This window comes from Chiloscyllium plagiosum, unplaced genomic scaffold (genome assembly GCF_037043375.1).
Source record: "Chiloscyllium plagiosum isolate Xiang-an unplaced genomic scaffold, Cpla_swu_hap1 HiC_scaffold_23, whole genome shotgun sequence".
Taxonomy (NCBI): domain Eukaryota; kingdom Metazoa; phylum Chordata; class Chondrichthyes; order Orectolobiformes; family Hemiscylliidae; genus Chiloscyllium; species Chiloscyllium plagiosum.
This window is the reverse complement of record NW_028270161.1, coordinates 12,465,088-12,490,750: the sequence shown is the minus strand read 5'-3', so window position 1 is coordinate 12,490,750 and position 25,663 is coordinate 12,465,088. Positions and strand designations below refer to the sequence as shown.

The window sequence follows — 25,663 nt, the reverse complement described above, 5'->3', positions numbered from 1 at the left end:
TCCTTAAAACTGCTCACCATATTACAAGTTCCATCTGACCAGAGCTTTATACAGCCTTGACAGGGTGTTTCTGCACTTGTATTGTAGTCCTTTTGAAATGAATGCAAGCACTGAATTTGCCACCTTAATTGCCAGTGGAATCTGCATGTTAACCTTAAGGCAATTCTGAACTAGGACTTCTGAGTCATTTGGGCTTCACATTTCCAAAATGTTTCCCTATTTAGAAAATAGTTTGTCTCTATTTTTACGAAAGTACATAACTTCTCACTTTCCCAAATAGGATTTCATCTGCCTGTTCAAGTCAATCTGCAGCCTCCCCAGTTTCTCAGCAGTATCTGACCCTCCACTTATCATGGTATAACCTGCAAACAATGCCTTCAGTTCTTTTGTCCAGATTCTTAATGTATAACTTGAATACTTGTGGTTCCAACACAGACCCCTGTGGAATGCCACTGCGAAAACGACCTCTTTACCTCTAATCTCTGCCTTCTGCCAGTCAGGGAAAAAGTGAGGACTGCAGATGCTGGAGATCAGAGCTGAAAATGTGTTGCTGGAAAAACGCAGCAGGTCAGGCAGCATCCAAGGAACAGGAGAATCGACGTTTTGGGCATAAGCCCTTCTTCAGGAATGAAGAAGGGCTTATGCCCGAAACGTTGATTCTCCTGTTCCTTGGATGCCTTCTGCCAGTCAGCCAATTCTCCATCCATGCTAGTACATTGCCCCTAATATCATAGGCTCTTATTTGGCAGACTCCTGTGAGGCACCTTGTCACTGGCCTTGTGGAAATCCAAATAGATCCCATCTATTGGCTATCCTAATAGATTTATCAAGTATGACCTCCGTAGGACAAAACCATGCAGACTCAACACTATTTTACCATGCACTACCAAGTACTCTGAAAACTCATTCTTAATAATGGGCACTCAAATCTTAGCAACAACTGAGGTCAGGCTAACTAATCTATGGTTTCCTATGTCCTGCAATCTTTTCTTCTTAAACAGAATGTTACATTAGCCATTTTCCACCCTTTGTAACTCTCCCGGACTCTAGTGATTTCTGAAAGATCATCACCAATGCCTCCACAATCTCATCAGCCATCACCTGGAGTGCAGCCCATCTTGTCCAGATAACTTATCCACCTTCAGACCATTTAGCTTTCCTCCGCACCTTCTCCTTAGTAATGGCCCTCTGCCCCCAACTCACTTGAAGTTCTGTATGCTACTGGTGTCTCCCGCTGTAAAAATTGATAAACTCCTCAGCCATTTCTTTGTTCACTATTCCTACTTCTCCAGCTTCATTTTCCAGTGGTCTAATGCACATACTTGCCCATCTCTATATATGTAAAATATATCTAAAAATACTCTTGCAATTTTCAAAATATTATTAGCTAGCTAAATTCTCAAATTTCATCTTTTTTTTTGTTATCCTCTGCTGATTTTTAAAGGCTTCTTAATCCTCTGGTTTCCAAATAATCTTCTCTACTGTGCTTTTTTGTTTGCTTTTACACTGGTCCCCTGACTTCCCTGGTCAGCCATGGTTGATTCATCTTCCCTTGGTATGTTTCTTCTTCCTTGTGACGAATTTGTTCTGTGCCCCTCAAAATATCCCAGAAAATGCTGTCATTCCTGCTCCCTGCTAGGTTCCCGTTCCAATCAACTCTGGCGTGCTCCTCCCTCATCTTTTTCATTACCTTTGCTCGATTGTAATACCATTACACCTAATTCCAGCCTCTTTGAAACTGCAGGATGAATTCTTTCATATTATATTTGTGGGCGGCACGGTGGCACAGTGGTTAGTTTTGCTGCCTCAAAGCGCCAGAGACCCGGGTTCAATTCCCGCCTCAGGCGACTGACTGTGTGGAGTTTGCACGTTCTCCCCGTGTCTGGGTGGGTTTGCTCCGGTTTCCTCCCACAGTCCAAAGATGTGCAGGGTCAGGTGAATTGGCCATACTAAATTGCCCGTAGTGTTAGGTTATGGGTAAATGTATGGGTGGGTTTCGCTTCAGTGGGTCGGTGTGGACTTGTTGGGCCGAAGGACCTGTTTCCACACTGTAATCTAATATAATCTAATCTAATCTAAAAATGGTGACCGCCCACTTGGGATTCCGAATCTTCAGCTTCCTTTTCAAGTTTGCCTCATTACTCATCACCAGAATTGCCTGATCCCTTCGGCTGTACTGCAAGCTACTCCAGAACAAATCTCAGAGAAATTTCACTAATTCATTTTCTTGAGATCAGTTATCAACCTAATTTTCCTGTCCATTTGCATACTGAAGTCCCCTGTGATTATTATAGCAGTGCCTTTGTTACATGCCTTTTCTACCTCCTGATTTATTGTCTTCCCAACATCCTGATTACTGCTGGGAGGCCTGTATGAAACTTTGTCTGGGGTCTTTTATCCTTTATGGTTCCACAACTCGGCACAGATTTCTGCACCTTCTGACTCTATATCACTTCTTGTAATGATTTGATTTCATTTCTTATTAACAAGGCAACCTTGGCTCCATTTACCAATTTGCTGCTCTTTTGATAGGATGTGTGTATCTTTGGATATTTACTCCCCAACCATGATCCCCTTGCAGCAACCTCTCTGTGATGCCCACATCGTGCCTGCCAATTTCAAACACGCTAGAAGCTAATTTACCTTGTTTCGTATTCTGTGTGCATTTAAGTATAACCCCCTCAGTCCTGTGTTGACCATTACCCTTCTTATAGTTATCCCCTTATCTGCACTGCCTGAAGTTAGATTCCTGACCCTTTCCGCACTCTGTCAAAATACTTGTTCTGCACCAAGTGTCCACGAGGAACCTTTGGTAAAACTGACCATTGTGAATCTAAACTTTAAGATGTAATGGAGGAGGCCAAGAAGCAAGCTACAGTAGAACTTCTAAGCTGGGAGACAGCTAACTTCAATGGATTGAGGAGATCGAGCTAGGGTAGGATGGAGCCAATGACTGACAAGAAAAGCTGTAGCTGGTTCATGGATTAATGTTAAGGAAGAGATGTATTAGCTAAGAGCTGGGCACATTCCAAAAAGAAACAAAGGGTAGGGAACCAAAAACAATGTTCCTTGAGTGACGAAAGAGTTGGACAATATGATGAAACAAATTTGCATGCAAGCAAGAGCCAGGCCAAATGTAGTAAGCTTATAGGGGAAATGATAAGAAAATAATACTAGCAAAGACTGATATTGGGAATGGATTGGCCATTAGTATAAAAATAAACAAAAAGATCATCTTCTATCATGGAAGTAGAAAACGGGTGAGAAAGGGTGGGCTAGAGCCTGTTCAACACAGAGGATGATACTGCAATGTGCAGGACAAGCTTCGAAAACTAAGTACAGGTACTTCAGATTGGTGTTTGCTAAAGGAGATGATACTGGGCAAATATCTGTAGAAATGATGATGATAGAAGTAATGGATGGGGTGAAATTGATTGGCAGGACTATTGGAAATGACAGCTATGCTTAAAGTGAATAGGTCATGTGATGCTAGATGGTTTGTATTTACACAGTTGGTTTTGATTCAAAAGGCAATTTCAAGTAAAGCAGAAAGTGGAAATATTCCGCATGTCTGGCAAATTCTGTGAACACACAAGTATTGGTTATGTTTCAGGTCAATGCCCTGTCAGCAGGACTGTATTTCTGATGAATCTGGGATGTTTTTGTCCTTGTCCTCCTTCATAATGACATTGCTGAAATTAATAGATAGATGCATCCCTGACATTTTGGTTCGGTGATGATCTGCCTCAGTAGTACCATATCAGGATCCAAGAATATTCTTCACCTAGGTTTAAGGTGATGTGTTCTTCTGATTTATGCCATAATCTGGATTCTTGAGTGAATATACTCTGCTGAGAACAATCATGTTCATCAGTTATTCATCAGATATTCACAGTTACCATCTTTTTCAAGTTATCTGAATGAAGATTTTACCATTGTTCGAATGATGCTATATTGCATATGGATGAGTCAAGTAATTTGATGAGAATTGTAACTACATAGTTTCTATCAGATATGATGTGAAGTAATTTCTAAGGTGGTAAATTGTACTGTGACAAATGCCAAACACTCACTTTTACTATTTGTCAATTCAGTGCAATTATAGTTCTTTTTAGATGAAACTCTCAGTGGTTCCTTGCAGAGCAGATTCTTGGTTTCATCTTTGCTTCAATGGTAGGGACATATCTGAATATGTTTTGGGTGTCTGCAGAGATTATTTTGTGCAACGAAAACAGAAATTCCTGGAGAAGCTCAGCAGATCTGGCAGTATCTGTGGACAGAAAGCAGAGTCAACATTTCCGGTCCCGTGACCGTTCTTCAGACCCTTTTTTACTGGATGCAAAACATTAACTCTGTTTCATCTCAACAGATGATGCCAGACCTGCTCAGTTTTTCAAATTCATGTTTTTGTTTCAGATTTTCAGAATCCATAGTTCTTTGTTGAATTTTAGAAATTATTTAGTAGTTGGGGGGGGATTATTCATGTGTAGTTAGGTTTGTAAATGGATGGGGAAGTTGTTGAATTAAGTGGAAAACTATTGGGAAGCTTGACAAGTTTCCCATAACCCTGTTTCTCCATTGTAAGACTCAAACTAGGAAGAAAGGGTTTAAATTTAGATGGAAGGTGAAGTATTTGTAAATGACCTTTAAATACCTGGATTTTTATCATAATTTGACATTTGATGTGCAAACAACCTTGAAGGAGTAATTTTACAATCTTACGTAGTTTTTAACAAAAAGGTTACTCATTTAACAACTCATTTTCTTTAATGGTTTTTAGAGCAAGACTAAGTTTAAAAATTAAAATTTTCATCAGTTTGTTGATTTTTAATTGATTGCATTTGTGAAGGTGTCGACTTTTACATCACCTTTTGGATTTTCATGTTTAAAATACATCTGGACTTGAATTTTGTTCGTTTCAGTCAAGTGACAACAGCATACACTGACAGCTTTGCCATTGCTGCTCATGAATCTGGACTATAGTTTTTGACCAAAACTGCAAGAAATGTTTTTCATTGAAAGTAAAATAATAGATCACATAGATGCATTTAGCAGGAAACTAGAAGAAAACGAGAGAAAGGGAAGAATATAATATGTGTTGATGGCGTTACTTAAAGAATAGTGCATGGAAACATGCTGTGTAAGGACTGAAATGAACCAGTTGCATGAAATATCTAGTTCCTGTGCAATTAACCTTTTCTGCTCGACTACAAACTATTACAAGGAGGCATTATTGGATTTTTAAATTTTTGAATGCATCTTATAGAGCAAGTTGGTTTCAAAAATAATTGACAAAAATGTAAGGCAAGAAATGGGAGATTTTCATGTCATCTGTTGAAATGTAGAGTGCACTACTTGAAAGAGACGCATGAGTAGATTCTGCAGAAACTATCCAAAGGCAATTGGATGTGCACTTGAAGACAGCTAATTTGCAGGGTTGTAGAAGAAAAATGCTGGAGTAGGGGGACTGTATTGGAAAGCTATTTATAAGACTAAAGCATAACTGGTCAAATTGCCTATTTCCTTGTTTTAGGATTCTGAGAAAAACCAAATTGAGATGCAGTGATCAGTGTCATTTCATAGGGGGCACATTTTAAGAAGAGTATAGGACATTAAAGCAGCACTTAATATTTTTCAATTCTGTCATAGTCAAGGGGTACTGAATACCTGTTATGAGAATGTTTAAAATGAGAGAAATTTGTATTCTTCTGGAGTTCCAACTCCTAAAAATGCAGGATTAAATTTGTGTTCTATCATGAGACCACCAACTGACATATCTACATTTTGATGCATAAATGAGAGTTCACAAAGTAGTGATTTCTCCGTATAAAGGATGCAGTTTTATGCAGTTTCACAAAGTACTGATTTCACCATATAAAGTATGCAGTTCAAGTTGTCATGATACAGAGCTTTTCAGGTTGCTATGTGAAGGCATTTGAGCCTAATAGCTGGATATTTGGAAGTATCAAATACATTCATCCAATATCTTATTTATTGCAACCTTAACAGCCAATGGCTGGTTAGTTCAGATGGTTAAAGCATGGTATTAATAACACCAAAGTCCATGGGTTCAGTCACCATACTGGCCAGTGCTGCTAGCTTCCAACCTTGGCTTTAATGTTTGATTGGAATCGTGTGTTTGGGAGGGCACGTTGACTCAGTGGTTAGTACTGTTGCCTCACAGCACCAGGGATATGTGTTCAATTCCGTTCTCGGACAACTATCTGTTTGGAGTTTGCACATTCTCTCTGTGTCGGTGTGGGTTTCCTCTTGGTGTTCCGGTTTCCTCCCACAGTCCAAAGATGTGCAAGTTAGCTGGATTGGTAACCCTAAATTGCTCTAGTATCAAGGGATGTACAGGCTAGCTGGATTAGCCATGGTAAATGCAGGGTTCCAAGGATCGGGGGGATGCTGGTCTGGGTGGGATGCTCTTCAGAGAATCGTTGTAGATTCCATGGGCTAAAGGCTTGCTTTGACAGTGTAGGGATTCTATGATTTAACTTAAACAAAACTTTCAAGTAAATGGGCACTTCTATCAAACTGCACTGAATTCACTAATGGAATTTATAGGGGTGAGTTTGACAGTTTTGGTTAAGTTCTGTAATAACTTACTGTGCTGTAAGGGCTATTTTTAAATGGTGAGGAATCCAATAAGGTATTGAACATTTACAACATGAAGAGATTTCCTGTAAATGTTGAATTGTGATTGCTTATCGTTGTATTTCAACAATTTTCTGTATTTTGTATTTCATATTTCTGCATTTTGGATATTCTCTTTATCTGTGTCTTATGTTTTCAGAAATTGCATCTTTAATGCTATGCAAAATGCTTTTCTGATCTTGTTGCCAGACAATTAAAACTGTATTGACTGTATATTTATTCTTTGGATTATTTTCCTGTTTAGGTTTCTTTGTTCCTGGTTTCCCAAAACTGTTACGATTTCAAGAACACCATGATCGGATTTTGAAGAAGTTCATGCCAAAGCTTAAACAGCATTTAGTGAGTATCTTTAAGTTTTGAAGAACTCAGAGATAAGAAATCTTGTAAAGATATATTACCTTGAATCTTCAGCTTTAGCATAACCATGTTATAACCATAACCATGGCATCATTACAGAGCAGTTTCATGCTTTGTTAGCTTAATTCATTGCCACTGCCTGCCCACTCGAAAGAGCGCAAAATATGTTTTCCTAATCAACCTGATCAAAGATGCTCTGACACACATCTGGAGCAGATGGGATTTGAAACCCAGGTCTCCTGATTCAGGAGACACTGCTGCATCACAAGACCCCTTATGAAACATCTTCTCTTTGCTGTGTCGTGATGTGGAACATCTTAAGATCATCAAAGGCATGATACAAGTCCAAATTTTTTCAATAGCATGGATAGCAAGCTTGACTGTAAATCTGATCAGGTTCCACTCACTGTGCTGCAATGTCATGTCTCAGGGTTGTAACAGATATTACCTAAGAGCCACCTAATATTTACAAAATGTTCTGAAACAGCCGAAGGAAGAATAGATTTAACTTTGATAATGTGGAAAAATGCCACCTAGCTGTTTAGAAAATAATTTACTGGGATTTTAGTGAGAAGAAATAACATGCATTTGTATCCTAAGGAAGTCTCTTGATATACTATAACCAATTCATTACTTCTGAGGTTTTGTGACTGAAAACTAAGTAGATAATTTCTCGTCAACCTGGTCAAATTTGTCATTATACACCTCTAGAGCAGGGGAGACCTGAATCCAGGCCTTCTCAGGTAAGGACATTGCCACTGTGCCACAAGAGCCCTCTGAAACATAGATAAAAACCTGGCAGCCAAACTGCATACAGGAATGTCCCAGAAATGTTGAATGGTTTACAGGAATCAATTGAATTCATTTTTGGTACTCCTGTTAGAAATTGATGACCTTAACATTGGCCGAACCTCCTGCTCTTTTAAGTAATGCCATGAAATCCTTTACGTTTATCTGAATAGACAGGGCCTTGGTTTCACATCTCGCCCAAAATCAGAATTTATTCATAATTACAGTGAACTGTTAACTTGGTTAATGTTTCATGTTCTAAAATCAAACTTTGAACCAGGTGCACAGGAGAGTGCTCCAAAGTGAACTCAACTGATATGATTAGAATTATTGAAGCAAAATGTCACATCGTAACGTTTTGCAAACTATGTTGAAAGCTGAAATCAAATAGAAATGTTTTACCTCTCCATTTTTGAGGAAATTAGATGCTTCTTTGAGATGTATAATTGTTGCTCGATGGAAAGTAGTTGCCTGAAAGACTGGGGTTCTTTCTAAGTTTCATTGTTAAGTTCGTGGTAGGGTAAGTGAGTACTAGGTTCAATCTTCACTCGAGAGATAGAAGCACAGTATCTACCTTGGTACAATGATATAATATTGAACGTGTGCTGTGCTGTTGGAACTGCCTTCTTTAGGGTGCAACATTAAACCATGGCCTCATCTTCCCTCTGAGGTGAACAAAAAACACTTCACTATAGATCAAAGGATTTTTTTTTTCTAGTCCCCTGGCCAACATTTATTCCTAACCAACTTCAGTAAATATGATTTAATGCTCCTTTGTTTTGTGGCTGTTTGTGAGACCTTGAGCAAATTAGCTATTCTATTTCCTGATACATGCCAAAAAACTTATTTGATTGCAAAGTTCTTTATCACAAAAGGCACTACATAAATGCAAGTTTTTAATTGTATAAGCATTGGTTGGTTGTATAGAACTTGAATATTGCTGAAAAGGGCAACATGTTGCTGAAGATTTTCATCTTTCACTCATCAGGACAAAGGTAAGAATGCCAAATTTCAACAATCTCAGTGTATGCCAGAAAAGAAAATGGTGCTGATTACTTGGCGAGTTGACTTGCTTTAGCTGAGATATTTCTGTGGGGCAAACAGTGGGAAACTACAGATTCAGCATGCTTCCAGGTAATTCATAAAGTTACTAAGTTTGAATATATGACTGAACAAGGGTTTGCAGAACATCTATGATTGGCTCTTTTAGCAAATGTAAATGAGCAGCTTTATACGCTTGACTGTCTTAAATTGATTGTTATTGAAGTTGTTAGTCCATTCAAGATTGTTTAGCAAGAATTGTCCAATTATAGAATTAACATCTAAAAGTAGACATTTGTATAAGGGAAGGCAGAGGTGCAGTGATAATGTCTCAGAACTAGTAGTTCAGAGCTTAAGTTATCTTTGTGATATGGGTTGGAATTCCATCATGGTGGATGGTAAAATTTGAATTCAATAACTCTCAAAATCGAAAATTAATCTAATGGCAACAATAGAATCATTATTGATTTTCATAAGAGACCATCTGGTTTTAGTGAGTTTTGAGAAGCTTTGTAGCTCAGGTTGAGGTTTTGGATGTAGGTTTGCTCGCTGAGCTGGAAGGTTCATTTCCAGATGTTTCGTTACCCTACTAGGTAGCACCTTCAGTGGGCCTCAGGCGAAGCAATGCTGAAAATTCATGCTTTCTATTTACATGTTTGGGTTTCTTTGGGTTGATGATGTTATTTACTGTGGTGAAGTCACTTCTTGCTCCTTTTCTCAGGGGGCGGTAGGTGGGGTCTAACTCTGTGTTTGTTGGTAGAGTTCCGGTTAGAATGCCATGCCTCTAGGAATTCTCGTGCGTCTCTCTGTTTGCCTTGTCCTAAGATGGATGTGTTGTCCCAGTCGAAGTGAGGATACTAGTGAGAGAGGGTCATGTCTTTTTGTGGCTAGTTGGTGGTCATGTATCCTGGCGGCTAGTTTTCTGCCTGTTGGTCCAATGTAATATTTGTTACAGTCCTTGCACGGTATTTTGTAAATGACATTAGTTTTGCTCGTTGTCTGTGTAGGGTCTTTCAAGTTCATTAGTTGCTGTTTTAGTGTGTTGGTGGGTTTGTTGGCTACCATGATGCCAAGGGGTCTGAGTAGTCTGGCTGGGACAAATATCCATCCGAGGACAAGCCAAAATGACATCACAGGAAATGAGATCACCAACCCAAAGAAACCCCAAACCTATAAATAGAAAGCAGGAATTTTCAGCATTAGTTCGCCTGAGGCCCACTGAAAATGTTACCTAGTAGGGTAACAAAACATCTGGAAATGAACCCTCTAGCTCAGCGAGCAAACCTACATCCAAAACTATCTGGTTTACTAATGCCCTTTAAAATATCTCATCCTTACCTTGTCTGGCCTATGTATAAGTCCAGTTATCTAGAGTACTGCATGTAGTTTTGGTCCACTTACTTGATGAAAAATTTAATGCATTGGAGGCAGTTCAGAAAAGATTCACTCAATCAATTCCACAGATGAAAGACTTAGAGAGGAGGCATTGAACAGTTCAGGCCTATACTTGTTAGAATTAAGAAAGAAAGGAGACTTAATTGAGGTTTCCAAGTTGTTAAAGGAGATTAGAGTAGATTTTGAGCAGATGTTTTCCCTTCTGTGGCAATCTAGAATGAGGGGGGGGGTCATAGTTTAGAAAATGGGAAACAGATTCGAAACAGAGATGAGGAACAATTGTATCCCTCAAAGGTCATGAATCTGTGGAATTCTCTGTCCCACAGTGTTGTGGGTGCCACAGCACTAAATAAATTTAGGGAGTAGATAGATTTGTATTTAGTAACAACTTAGTGTTACAGGGAGCAGGCAAAAAAGTGGATTTGAAATGAAATGAGATCAGCCATAATCTTACTAAGTGGCATAAATTGTCTACTCCTGCTCACAGTTAAATTCTTCTACGCACAACAAAGTAGTTGATACTTACGTGCCTTCTGAAATGGCTTAGAAAACCATTCTGTTGAATCAGGCCATCACAAAATCTATAGAGTCATAGAGATGTACAGCATGGAAAGAGACTCTTCGGTCAACCCGTCCATGCCGACAAGATATCCCAACCCATCTACTCCCACCTGCCAACACCTGGCCCATATCCCTCCAAACCATTCCTATTCATATACCCATTCAAATGCCTTTTAAATGTTACAATTGTACCAGCCTCCACCACATCCTCTGGCAGCTCATTCCAAACACGTACCACCCTCTGCCCCTTAGGTCTCTTTTGTATCTTTCCCCTCTCACCCTAAACTTATGCCCTCTAGTTCTGGACCTCTTATTGAGGTTTATAAAATCATGAGGGGCATAGATATGGGTCTTTTCCCTAAGTTGGTGGAGTTCAAAACTAAGGGGCATATTTTAAAGGTGAGAGGAGGGACCTGAGGGACAACTTTTTCATACAGAGGGTGGTGTGTGATCTGCCAGAGGAAGTGGTGGAAGCTGGTAGTTACAGCATTTAAAAGACGATGGCTTTCTGAATAGGGAGGGATATGGGCCAATGCTGACAAATGGGACTGGAATTATTTACAATATCTGGCCAGCATAAATGTTTCCATGCTGTATGTTTAGAGGAAAATGGGCCAAATGCAGACAAGTTTAGTTTCGGAAATTTAGTCAGCGTGGACAAGTTGGACCAAAGTGTCTGTTTCCGTGCTGTATCATGCTATGATTGCACAATTTTCAATGTGGCAATACCTGGAAAATATCAGGCTTTGGCAGAGTAGTGGCAAGCAATATTTGTACCAAGAATGGCAGGCAATGATTATCACCAACTCAAAGGAATCTAACCATTGCCCATGACACTCAATGACATGACCATCGCTGAATCTCCCACTATCAACATAGAGGGGGTTACCATTGACCAGAAACTAGACTGGACCATCCATTTAAGTACTGTGGCTATTAAAGTCGGTCAGAGGTTATGAATTCTGTCATGAGTCCTTCTGTCTTCAGGTTGCCTGTTCACCATCTGCAAGTCAAAAATGCTCCCCACTTGCCTGGTTGAGTGCAGGTCCAAATCGAATCAAATTTGATACCAGCCAGGGCAAAGTTGCTTGCAAGTTGCTGGCACCCAACCCCCACCTTCAGCATTCAGTTCCAGTACTATCAACCTCCAATAGCAGCAGTGTACATCATTTACAGAATGCACCGCAGTAACATTCTGAGACCCCTCTGGCTGTACACCACCACCATCACAGACTTTATCAGCAAGTGTGTGGAAGACTGCGTACCGAAGAAGTCAGTCTGGGTGTTCCCCAACAGAAAACCCTGGATGAATTGGGACATGCAGAATCTGCTAAAAACCAGACGTGAGGCCTTCAGATCAGGCGATGCACTCAAATGTAAGGAATCCAAGTATGACCTTTGCAGAGCCATTAAGACAGCCAAGGATCAATACCAACCCAACCTAGAGACCCAGACAGACACCCGACAACTATGGCAAGGACAAAATGACATCACAGGCTCTTAAAAAGAGACAGTGCAAGATAGCAGATGATGACACATACCTCCCAGATCGTCTCAATGCCTTTTATGCTCGCTTTGAGCAGAACTTCGGCGGAGAGGTAACACCTATTTCGACAAGTCCTGACGAACCTATCCCAACAGTCACTGCATCGGAGGTCAGATCAGTTTTTCTATGTGTGAATCTAAGGAAAGCGATGGGACCAGACGGAGTACCAGGCTGTGCACTCAGACATGCACAGATCAATTAGCAGAGGTCTTCTCGGACATCTTCAACCTCTACCTGCAGCAGACCACTGTCCCTGCCTGTTTCAAGAGGGCCAACATCATCCCTGTGCATAAGAAGGCTCATGCAGCATGTCCGAATGATTACCGTCCAGTGGCCCTAACTTCGGTGGTCATGAAGTGCGATGAAAGGTTGGTCGTGGCATTAATCAACTCCAGCCTCACCACTACTTTTTATAAGGTTCCCCATGATTGGCTCATTCATAAAGTCAGGAAGTATGGGATACAGGGAGATTTGGCTATCTGGATTCAGAATTGGCTGGCTGACAGAAGGCAGAGAGCGGTTGTAGTTAGAAAGTATTCTGCCTGGAGGTCAGTGTTCAGTGGGGTCCCAGAGGGCTCTGTTCTTTGGCATCTGCTCTTTGTAGTTTTTATAAATGACTTGGAAGAGGAGGGTGAGGGGTGGGTGAGTAAATTTGCAGGTGGAGGTGCCGTAGATAGTATCGAGGACTACTGCAGGCTGCAGTGCGACATAGACAGGGCAGATGGAGTTCAACCTGGATAAATGCAAAGTGATGCTTTCTGGAAGGTTGAACTCGAATGCTGAATATAGGATTAAAGACAGGATTCTTGGCAGTGTGGAGGAACAGAGGGATCTGGGTGTGCAGGTACATACATCCCTCAAAGTTGCCACCCAAGTAGACAGGGTTGTTTTTAAAAAAAAGCATGTGGTGTTTTGGCTTTCATTAGCAGGGGAATAGAGTTTGAGCCGTGAGGTTTTGCTACAGCTCTACAAGTCCCTGGTGAGACAACACTTGGAATATTGTGTCCAGTTCTGGTCGCCCTACTATAGGAAAGATACAGAGGCTTTGGAGAGGGTGCAAAGAAGGTTTACCAGGATGCTGCCTTCACTGGAGGGCTTACCTTATGAAGAAAGGTTGAATAAGCTCAGACTTTTCTCACTGGAGAGAAGGTGGAAGAGAGAAGACCTGATTGAGGTATACACGATAATGAGTGGAATAGATAGAGTCAACAGCCAGAGACTTTTCCCGAGGGCAGGATGACTGGTATGAGGAGTCATAGTTTGGAGGTATTAAGAGGAAGGTAGAAAGGAAAATTCAGAGGTAGGTTCTTTATGCAGAGAGTTGTGAATGCATGGAATGTGGTGCCAGCTGTGGTGGTGGAAGCAGAGTCATTGGGGACATTTAAGTGACTGCTGGACGTGCACATGGATAGCAGTGAGTTGAGGGATGCATAGGTTAAGTTATTATATTTTACGTTAGGATTAAATCTTGGCACAACATCGTGAGCCAAAGGGCCTGTTCTGTGCTGTACTTTTCTATGTTCTATATTCTATGTACTCTTTACCCAGTCCAATTTGCCTATCGGACCAACAGATCCATGTCAGATGCCTTATCACTTGCCCTTCACTCCTCCCAGGAACCAAGGACAACAATGTAAGAATTGTACTCATTGACTACAGTTTAACCTTCAACACTATTCTCCTCTTGAGACTGATTACTAAACTTAGTGATCTCAGACTAAGCCCCACTCTCTGCAACTGGATCCTCAGTTTCCTGACCCACAGGCCACAGTTAAATGATTGGGGACTATATTTCATCCTCACTAACACTCAACACTGGACCCCCCTAGTGGTGCGTACTCAGCCCTTTACTGTACTCTCTGTATACCCATGACTGCATCACCAAATACCAGACTAATGCCATTTACAAGTTCGCTGATGACACCACCATAGTCAGTCGAATCTCAGGTGGCAACGAAACAGACTACAGATGGGAGGTGGAAGACCTGGAAAAATGGTGCACTGAGAACAACCTCGCTCTCAAAGCCAGAAAAACCAAGGAACTCATTATTGACTTTTGGCGGGATGTTACCCATGCCCCCCCACACACACACATTAACAGCACAGAGGTGGAATGAATGGAGAGTGTCAAGCTCCTGGGAATGGTCATCCACAACAAGCTTTCTTGGACTCTTCATTTGGATGCACTGGTTACAAAGGCCCAACAATGTCTCCTCTTCCTCAAGCAGCTGAGGAAATTTGGCATGACGACGAATACCCTTACCAATTTTTATAGGTGCGCCATCGAGAGCTTTCTGTCTGGATGTATCACTACCTGGTATGGCAACTGTACCATTCAAGATCGGAGAAGGGTGCAGAGAGTGGTGAACTTGGCCTGGACCATCACAAAGGCCAACCTCCTATCTACCAGGCCCGTTGAAAAGGAAAAGCCGTCAGCATTCTCAAAGATCCATCCCACCCTAGCAATGTTTTTCTACAACCTCTACCATCGGGGAGAAGGTACAGCAGCCTGAACACATGCACCAGCCAGTTTCAAAACCGTTTCTACCCTACTGTTGTTAGAATACTGAATGGACTCTCAAACTCTTAACATTTGCCTGTACCTGTGTTTTGGTTTTTTTTTGCCACTGCTTATCTATTATTTGCTTATCTGTGCTACTTAACTCTGTGATCTGCCTACGTTGCTCACAAGACAAAGCTTTTCACTGTGCCTTGGTACACATGACAATAAATTCTATTCCATTCTGAACTATTCCAAACCATTCTTTACAATTCCGAACCATATTGAACCATTCCGAATCATTCCAAACCGTTCTTTCCCATTCTAAACTGTTCTTTCCCATTCTGAACCGTTCTTTGCTGTTCTTTACCATTCTGAACCATTCCGAACTGTTTTATTACTATTCCCAACTATTCTTCCCCATTCCGAAACATTCTTAACCATTCAAACCATTCCTAACCATTCCGAACCGTTCTTTCCCATTCCGAACCGTTCTTTCCCATTCCGAACCGTTCTTTCCCATTCCGAACCGTTCTTTCCCATTCCGAACCGTTCTTTCCGATTCCGAACTGTTCTTTCCCATTCCGAACTGTTCTTTCCCATTCCGAACTGTTCTTTCCCATTCCGAACTGTTCTTTCCCATTCCGAACCGTTCTTTACCATTCCGAACCATTCCACACCATTCCGAACCATTCCACACCATTCCGAACCATTCCACACCATTCCGAACCATTCCACACCATTCTTTACATTTCTTTACCATTCTTTATCATTCCGAACCATTCTGGAGCATTCTTTGCTATTCTGAACCATTTTTTACCATTCCGAACCGTTCTTTATATTTGTTTACCATTCTGAACAGTTGTTTACTATTCCGAAGTGTTCTTTACCATTCTGAACCATTCTTTTTATTTCTTTACCATTCCGAACCGTCATTTACCAACGTTACCATTCTGAACCAATCCATACCATTCTTGACCATTCCGAACCATTCTTGACCATTCTGAACCATTCCTAACCATTCTTTACATTTCTTTACCATTCTGAACTGTCGTTTACCATTCCGAACCATTCTTCAGCATCGTTACCATTCAAACCGTTCTGAACCATTCTGAACTGGCAATATATCGCTATTCCTTCCAGATGAAAACCCTAGAAGTCACTTTTAAACAGCACTATGCATGAACCTACACTCCAAGGTCTGTAGCTATCCAAGATGGAAGCTCCCCATTAGGTTCTCCAGATCAAGTAGGAATCGGCAATAAATGCCAGTGTAGCCAGCAATAGCCAAATTCCCCCTTAAACGAATACTTTAAAATGTTTTGGGGTTTTACAAACGTGGGCTAGTTGAATATGTCTGGCTCTTCCTGTTACGACACATTCATAAGGAATATATCCAAACCTTTTGTGAATTAGTTGGAATCATGAAAAGCATACAGTACTTTATTTCTTTCTTGGACAATGCCTCAGTCGATCAGCATTGACTTCATAGCCAGTCAGCACCCTTTTCACCTAGAGTATAAATTGCTATGATCATTTGAAGTTTGTTGTTTTTGCCTTTGTGCTGATGAGAGATCAGCAACATATCTCTCTTTTAAGCAATATTTTTATTGTTTTTTTTTCTGAAATGTTACTTCCATTTTTAAAAATATTGTATGTGATCATGAATAGGATTTTTGCAAAGTAACATGTTCATGAAAGGTTATTCATTTTGCAGTGGATTGCTCCAGGTTGATACAAGGGGAAAAATAGTCTGATATCTTTAAATAAGAACAGTCTGTGAATTGACGTCTTGTAATTCACAGTAAAATAATGATCATTTTTAGACAAAAGCAGAAATTGCTGGAAAATCTCAGCAGGTCTGGCAGCATTCATGGAGAGAAAGCAGAGTTAATATTTGGGTCCAGTGACCCTCCTTCAGAACTGAGAAGGGTCACTGAACCCAAAATGTTAACTTTGCTTTCTCTCCACGGATGCTGCCAGACCTGTTGAGATCTTCCAGCAATGTCTGTTTTAGTTTCAGATTCCCAGCATCTGCAGATCTTTCCTTTTTTTTGTCTGATGTTCACTTTTAGAATTTGGATTGTAACATTAGATTCTGTCCTAGCTTAACTTATCCCAGACTAAAAGACTGCCTCATTGTTTTAATATATTGTAGAGCCATAGAGATGTACAGCATGGAAACAGACCCTTTAGTCCAACCCAATCGAGTCCCACCTGCCAGCACCCAGCCCATATCCCTCCAAACCCTTCCTATTCATATACCCATCCAAATGCCTTTTTAAATGTTGCAATTGTACTAGCCTCTGGCAGTTCCTCTGGCAGTTCATTCCATACACGTACCACTCTCTGTGTGAAAATGTTGCCCTGTAGGTCTCTTTCATATCTTTCCCCCCTCATTCTAAACCTATGCTCTCTAGTTCTGGACTCCCTGACCCCAGGGAAAAGACTTTGCCTATTTACTCTATCCATGCCCCTCATAATTTTGTAAACCTCTATAAGGTCACCCCTTAGTCTCCAACGCTCCAGGGAAAACAGCCCCAGCCTGTAAAGTCTCTCCCTATCCTAAATCCTCCAACCGTGGAAACATCCTTGTAAATCTTTTCTGAACCCTTTCAAGTTTCACAACATCTTTCTGATAGGAAGGAAACCAGCATTGTATGCAATATTCCAACAATGGCCTAACCAATGTCCTGTACAGCTGCGAAATGACCTCCCAACTCCTGTACTCAATACTCTGACCAATAAAGGAAAGCATACTTCTACCTGCAATTCCACTTTCAAGGAGCTATGAACCTGCACTCCAAGGTCTCTTTGGTTCAGCAACACTCCCTAGGACCTTACCATTAAGTGTATAAGTCCTGCTAAGATTTGCTTTCCCAAAGTGCAGCACCTCGCATTTATCTGAATTAAACTCCATCTGCCACTTCTCAGCCCATTGGCCTATTTGGTCAAGATCCTGTTGTAATCTGAGGTAACCCTCTTCGCTGTCCACTACACTTCCAATTTTGGTGTCATCTGCAAACTTACTAACTGTACCTCTTATGCTCCAAATCACTTATGCAAATGACAAGAAGTAGAGGACTCAGCACCGATCCTTGTGGCACTCCACTGGTCACAGGCCTCCAGTCTGAAAAACAACCCTCCATCACCACCCTCTGTCTTCTACCTTTGAGCCAGTTCTGTATCCAAATGGCTAGTTCTCCCTGTATTCCATGAGATCGAACCTTGCTAATCAGTCTCCCATGGGGAACCTTGTCGAACACCTTACTGAAGTCCATATAGATCACATCTTCTGCTCTGGCCTCATCAATCCTCTTTGATACTTCTTCAAAAAACTCAGTCACGTTTGTGAGACATGATTTCCCACGGACAAAACCATGTTGACTATCCCTAATCAGTCCTTGCCTTTCCAAATACATGTACATCCTGTCCCTCAGGATTCCCTTCAACAACTTGCCCACCTCTGATGTCAGGCTCACCGGTCTATAGTTCTCTAGCTTGTCCTTACCACTTTTCTTAAACAGTGGCAAAACGTTAGTCAACCTCCAGTCTTCTGGCACCTCACCTCTTCTGGCACCTCACCTGTGACTATCGATGATACAAATATCTCCGCAAGAGGCCCAGCAATCATTTCTTTAGCTTCCGACAGAGTTCTAGGGTACACCTGATCAGTTCCTGGGGATTTATCCACCTTTACCCGTTTCAGGACATCCAGCACTTCCTCCTCTGTAATCTGGACATTTTGCAAGATGTCCCCATCTATTTCCCTGCATATCCTTTTCCAAGTAAATACTGATGCAAAATACTCATTTAGTATCTCCCCCATTCTGTGCAGCTCCACACAAAGGCCGCCTTGCTGATCTTTGAGGAGCCCTATTCTCTCCCTAATTACCCTTTTGTCCTTAAAGTATTTGTAAAAACTCTTTGGATTCTCCTTAATTCTATTTGCCAAAGCTATCTCATGTCCCCTTTTTGCCCTCCTGATTTCCCTCTTAAGTATACTCCTACTTTCTTTATACTCTAAGAATTCACTTGATCTATCCTGTCTATACCTTACATATGCTTCCTTCTTTTTCTTAACCAAACCCTCAGTTTCTTTAATCATTCAGCATTCCCTCTACCTACCAGCCTTTCCTTTCATCCTGACAGGAATATACTTTCTCTGGATTGTCGTTATCTAATTTCTGAAGGCTTCCCATTTTGCAGCAGTCCCTTTACCTGCGAATATCTGCCCCCAATCAGCTTTTGAAAGTTCTTGCCTAATACCGTCAAAATTGGCCTTTATCCAATTTAGAACTTGAACTTTTAGGTCTGTTCTATCCTTTTCCATCATTATTTTAAATCTAATAGAATTATGGTCGCTGGCCCCAAAGTGTTCCCCCACTGACACCTCCGTCACCTGCCCTGCCTTATTTCCCAAGAGTAGGTCAAGTTTTGCACCTTCTCTAGTAGGTACATCCACATACTGAATCAGAAAGTTTTCTTGTGTACATTTAAGAAATTCCTCTCCATCTAAACCCTTAACACTATGGCAGTCCCAGTCAATGTTTGGAAAGTTAAAATCCCCTACCATAACTACCATATTATTCTTACAGATAGCTGAGATATCCTTATAAGTTTGTTTCTCAATTTCCCTCTGACTATTAGTGGGTCTATAATACAATCCCAATAAGGTTATCATCCCTTTCTTATTTCTCAGTTCCACCCAATTATCTCTGATTTCAAATTTTTTTTAAAAGAACTGACGGATGATGCCTGGGAAGAAACACATTATAAGACATATACTTTATTCCAACCTCATAGCCCCACAACCCCGCACCGCCCGTTTCTGCCTCCTGCCCAAAATCCACAAACCCCGACTGCCCCGGCCGACCCATTGTCTCAGCCTGCTCCTGCCCTACCGAACTCATCTCTGCATACCTCGACACGGTCCTGTCCCCCTTAGTCCAAGAACTCCCCACCTACGTTCGGGACACCACCCACGCCCTCTACCTCCTCCATGATTTTCGCTTCCCCGGCCCCCAACTCCTTATCTTCACCAACCCAACCTCCACTCCCGGCACCTTCCCCTACAACCGCAAGAAATGCAAAACTTGCACCCACACCACCCCCCTCACTTCCCTCCAAGGCCCCAAGGGATCCTTCCATATCCATCACAAATTCACCTGTATCTCCACACACATCACTTACTGCATCCGCTGCACCCGATGTGGCGTCCTCTACATTGGGGAGACAGGCCGCCTACTTGTGGAACGTTTCAGAGAACACCTCTGGGACACCCGCACCAACCAACCCAACCGCCCCGTGGCTGAGCACTTTAACTCCCCCTCCCACTCCGCCAAGGACATGCAGGTCCTTGGCCTCCTCCATCGCCAGACCATGGCAACACGACACCTGGAGGAAGAGCGCCTCATCTTCTACCTAGGAACCCTCCAACCAAAAGGGATGAATGCAGATTTCTCCAGCTTCCTCATTTCCCCTCCCCCCACCTTATCTCAGTCCCAACCCTCGAACTCAGCACCGCCTTCTTGACCTGCAATCTTCTTCCCGACCTCTCCGCCCCCACCTCTTCTCTGGCCTATCACCTATCGCATTCCCAATGTCCCTCCTCCCTACCTTTTATCTTAGCCTGTTTGGCACACCTTCCTCATTCCTGAAGAAGGGCTTATGCCCGAAACTTCGATTCTCCTGCTACCTGACCTGCTGCGCTTTTCCAGCAACACATTTTTCAGCTCTGATCTCCAGCATCTGCAGTCCTCACTTTCTCCTATATACTTTACTGTAGTTCTCTTCCCTCGGTTTAAGACTTGTTATGCTGTATTTATATTGCAGCAGCCACTCTTGAATTGTTAACGACATTTTACTTTCTAACTAGGCATTGCTAAGTTCCTTTTCAAGTACCTGCAAAAATCCTGCCCAGAAAGAAAGCCTGCGCACCTAAACTTCTCTGCCAATGGCTAAATTTTGAAGTTGGCAGCATTGGCATCTAATTACCATTGAGAGTTGAGGTGCAATTTTAGCATCATGCCAAACTAGAATTCACTTTGCAGTGATGCTAAAGTTACTTTTCAAATATAACATTGGTTATTGTCAACTAACTCTTTAATAGCCAGCTTTTGCAAAACACTTTCTAGAACACGGGCATAGATTATTTTATAAATGATGAGAAAATCAATAAATACAAAGGGATCTGGGAGTGCTAGTACAGGATTTTCTAAAGGTTGACTTGCTGGTTGAGTCCGTGGTTAAAGAAGCAAATGTAATGTTGTCATTTATCTCAAGAGGCTTGCAATGCAAAAGCAGTGATGTGCTACTGAGACTTTATAGAGCTCTGGTTAGGCCCCATTTACAATACTGTGTCCAGTTTTGGGCCCCACACCTCAGGAAGGACATACTGGCACTGGAGCGTGTCCAGCAGAGGTTCACATGGATGATCCCTGGAATGGGAGAAAGTGAGGTCTGCAGATGCTGGAGATCAGAGCTTAAAAATGTGTTGCTGGAAAAGTGCAGCAGGTCAGGCAGCATCCAAGGAGAAGGATAATCGACGTTTCAGGCATAAGCCCTTCTTCAGGAAGATTCTCCTTCTCCTTGGATGCTGCCTGACCTGCGCTTTTCCAGCAACACATTTTTAAGCTCTGATCCCTGGAATGGTAGACCTCACATACGATGAGCGGCTGAGGATCCTGGGATTGTATTCATTGGAAGGTTATGGGGAGATCTAATAGAAACTTAACAGATAATGCATGGTTTGGAAAGGGTGGATGCCGGGAAATTGTTTCCATCAGGCGGGGATACCAGGACCTGTGGGCACAGCCTTAGAATTAGAGGGAGTCAATTTAGAACAGAAATGAGGAGACATTGTTTCAGCCAGATAGTGGTGGGCCTGTGGAATTCGTTGCCATTGGGTGCAGTGGAAGCCGGGACGTTAAATGCCTTCAAGGCAGAGATTGATAAATTCTTAATCTTGCAAGGAATTAAGGATACAGGGAGAGTGCGGGTGAGTGGTGTTGAAGTGCCCATCAGCCATGATTGAATGGCGGAGTGGACTTGATGGGCCAAATGGCCTTCCATCCACTCCTATGCCTTATGGTCTTATCCAAGTTATTTACTTGGATGTTCACTGTAAGAAATTGATCCAACCAAAAGTTTGGATCTTTCTGGAAATGGAGTCCTGATGCAAACACTCCAGTATCAGCAGAATATGGATTAATGGCAATTAACAGGCAGCTTGCCAAGTACGACGGAACTAATTTTCCCATTGGAAGGAAAGTGAGGATGTAGAAACAGATGTGGAATTTCTCTCTCATTTTGTTCCATGTTTTTCTGAATAATTTCTCATTTAATTAAAGGTGACAAACTTTGATCCAATCTTAACTACTTTTTTGAGACTATTTCCTGATTCAGAACAATAATACGTGTAAATGGTAAGGGACTGTGTTCACTCATAATTGAGTGGGGTAATGGAATAGATTCATTGATTTTCTTTTAAAGTTAGAGGACTTTATGACATATGCAAGTAATGTCTTTCTTGTTTATGAAAAGTGATGGAATAATTTAAGATGGTTTAATGGTTTATTTTTTTTAACAAAACAGGATTCCCAGGATGTGTTTACAACTTTGTATACTATGAAGTGGTTCTTCCAGTGTTTTCTGGACCGCGTAAGTATGGGGCTGGTGGGATGTGGATGGGGCATCTTTATTTAACTGTGGTATGTACAGTATTTATTTAAATGGCATTAATGTTGCAGCCAGTTTATACTTGGTCTACATAATTGTGGATGTGAGACTCTCTCAAACCAGGAATTGTATTGAAAATTGAATTGTTCACACATTCTGTCTCTTTTGGATGATGTTCTGTGGGCATTTGAATTATAGTCACCACATCATCTAACAATACTTTATTATGTGTAAATACAGCTGACATTTGAGTTTTTTGCTAAATGCAAACCTTCTACAGTTTTTCTTAATGCATTTCCCAATAATTTAAAAATTATATGGGCAAGTAAGCTTGAGGAAATTACAGATTGTCTCAGTGGAATATTGGACTGAGTCACACTGTCCTAGGTTTTCCAAGTTAAAAAATCTTACAAGGATCTTTTGGTAAAAGATGGGAATATTGATCAGAATTGCCAGTGCAAATGTCCTTGAGTTATTCCTTCTTGAAGATATTGTTATGATCAAGGTGCGAGGTTTTCTTCTTGATCCCCCTCCTCCACTGGTCACGACAAATTTTAAATTTAACAAATGTAGTGAAAAGCCCTATTACCTTGGTTTTCAAGTGTCTGATTCAGTATTAGAAACAATTTAGCCAGGTTTCTTCAGACAATACTAAATAACAAACTTGTTGCAAATATACTTATTCAAACAAAGCTGTAAATGTTAGTGACAAAAAAAGACTCTGCAAAGAAAGGTATAACTTGTATTCTAACATCCCAAACTTAATATGAGGCAAATATTGGTAACTGACAAATAATAATTGAACACCCCACAGAACACATCAAACAGCAATTGTGATCAAAGCAGGTCCAACACATTTTTCGTCGGCCTCCCACCAATGTTATACTGTACTCCGTCAAATCTCATTAAAATTTCACAAGGGATTCCAATTTTTTTTGGTAGCTTGGCCTAGAAATTCTCTCTGCTGCTCCATCATTGTGGCCTGCCTGAATGACTGACTGTACACAGTCGGGTGCTTCACCTTTATTTCTTGGGACTACACTTTGCTGGATTCTTACAATCTGAACTTCAGCAATTTCTCTCAGGCACTCCTCCAGATTTCTACAAACAGCAAGTTTCAACAAATCAGTACCACTTCAGTTTGTTTCTTGAGCTTTCATCTGGCTCAGTTGCACAACACAAATACTGTTTGGGAGTTTTCTTCACCTTTGCTCAAGGCTGCAATGAAATATAAGTAGCACATAACTTCTTCTGAGCCTCCACAGTGTACAGGACTTAACTGCCTACTAACTCCTCAAACTTTGTCCTGAATTCTAACAGCACAGAGACATGCAACTTATTTTAACTCCTCACTGAGACCCCAATTACACAGACTTAATGTAATTCAGTTGCCTATTCAGCAGTACAGCTTAATAATTCTTTAATGCATGGATCTTATTTTTGGCTTAGTTGTCAATGTAATCAACTAACTGTGACCCCTGAACTATTTTGAGTGACCAATTGGAAATTTCCCAGTTAGTCAACTCTTGTTTCTTGGAAGTATTGAGCATATCTAATATTTTGGAACAGTCAACTGTAGCATTTGGTAGTGGGACTCAAATGTAGTACAGGGACTGTCCCCTGACTATTACAATGTTCACCGAGTACTAACTTCTATAGTATAAAGTAATTCAATATTAAAATAATTCCTCACTGTGAATGAATATTAAACAAGGATGGAAGTTAACAATGATGGTTACTTATAGGAATATATGCCTAGACCAGAATTAAATGGCCCCTGAGTAATGTGCTGATGAGCTTCTGCTATCCATAGATCATATATTTTCAAAAAGAAAGTTGTTGGGGGGAAAGAAAGAATTTGATTTTTTAAAAGCAAAGTTACAACATTTCTCATAAGATTTCTTCGTCACTGACTGAATTGTGTATGGTATTTTTGTATTGTTACGATATGTTAGGGACTGTCAATGCATAAATGAAGAAATCCGAAGCTATCAGTAAATTAAGTCACAAGATTTCACATTTTTAAACAAAAATAAATTTAATGCACAGGAAAAGATATTAACTAAAGCGAGCTCAACAAAATACTTACAAAGACTTGTGCTTTAAGCTCAATTACACAATTTAGTTTACCTACCCCCAAATGTTTTCTTACTTTCTAAAGTCTTTTAAGGGTTTGTACATTTCTTTTTTTGAACAATACTAAAGATATATCACAACTGTCTTGAATTTAATTTGGTTTCATTTCAATGTTCCAGCTGATCCCTAATGTGTAATATTTCATGGGCCCCTTATATTTAGTATTTGGCTAAATGAAAATACATTTTTAAAAACAAAAATCATGACTGTGGATTCCATAACTGAAGTATGGGCCTCTCTTTCTGTCATTTATATAGTGACTTAAAATATCAGAAACATCTTTGGTTTCCAATAGCGCACTGCTGTGATTTCAACCTGCAACCGTGCTGATTACTTGCAAAGCCCCTATAAAACAATATGACTTGTCTTTCACTGAGAGAACTCTGGTAGATTTCTTCTTTTAGCTTCCAGCTGAAGAAATCTTCCAGTTGTTTTGATTTTTGCCAACTTTATCTTGTGTTGAATGCCAGTTCCCAGTAGCAAAACTGTCATGGATTTAGTGAGTTTTGAGAAGAATTTGTAGCTCAGGTTGAGATTTTGGATGTAGGTTTGGTCACTGAGCTGAAAGGTCACGAGAATTCCTAGAAGCATGGCATTCCAACCAGAACTCTATCAATAAACACATCGAGTTAAACCCCATCTACCACCCTCTGAGAAAAGGAACAGGAAGATGACTTCACCACAGGAAATAACATCACCAAAGGAAATGACATCACCAACCCAAAGAAACCCAAACATATAAATAGAAAGCAGGAAGTTTCAGCATTGCTTTGCATAAAGTCCACTGAAGATGTTACCTAGTTAGGTAATGAATCGTCTGGAAGTGAATGTGTCATGGATGCTGGATCTAGCATTTACTCTACATTAAGTATAGATCTAGCTTTATCACCAACTTCTTAAGAAACTACAGTTATACAAGACCCAAAGCTGACACAGTCTCCAAGCTGCTTTTCTAAACATCAACCAGCCTTGTCTGTGCCTGAACTGAATCTCACTAA

The 25,663-nt window shown here is 40.9% G+C and overlaps 1 protein-coding gene across 1 annotated transcript in view; it reads left to right on the top strand.

The window, feature by feature from the left end:
- Positions 1-1,533: 1,533 nt before the first annotated feature.
- The window catches only part of LOC148145810 (USP6 N-terminal-like protein), a 79,599-nt gene continuing 55,469 nt past the window's right edge, over positions 1,534-25,663 (top strand). The window contains exons 1-3 of the mRNA XM_087999282.1: positions 1,534-1,555; positions 6,905-6,999; positions 22,446-22,511. Coding sequence (XP_087855408.1) covers positions 1,534-1,555; positions 6,905-6,999; positions 22,446-22,511 — 183 coding nt within the window. The remainder of the gene's footprint in view (positions 1,556-6,904; positions 7,000-22,445; positions 22,512-25,663) is intronic.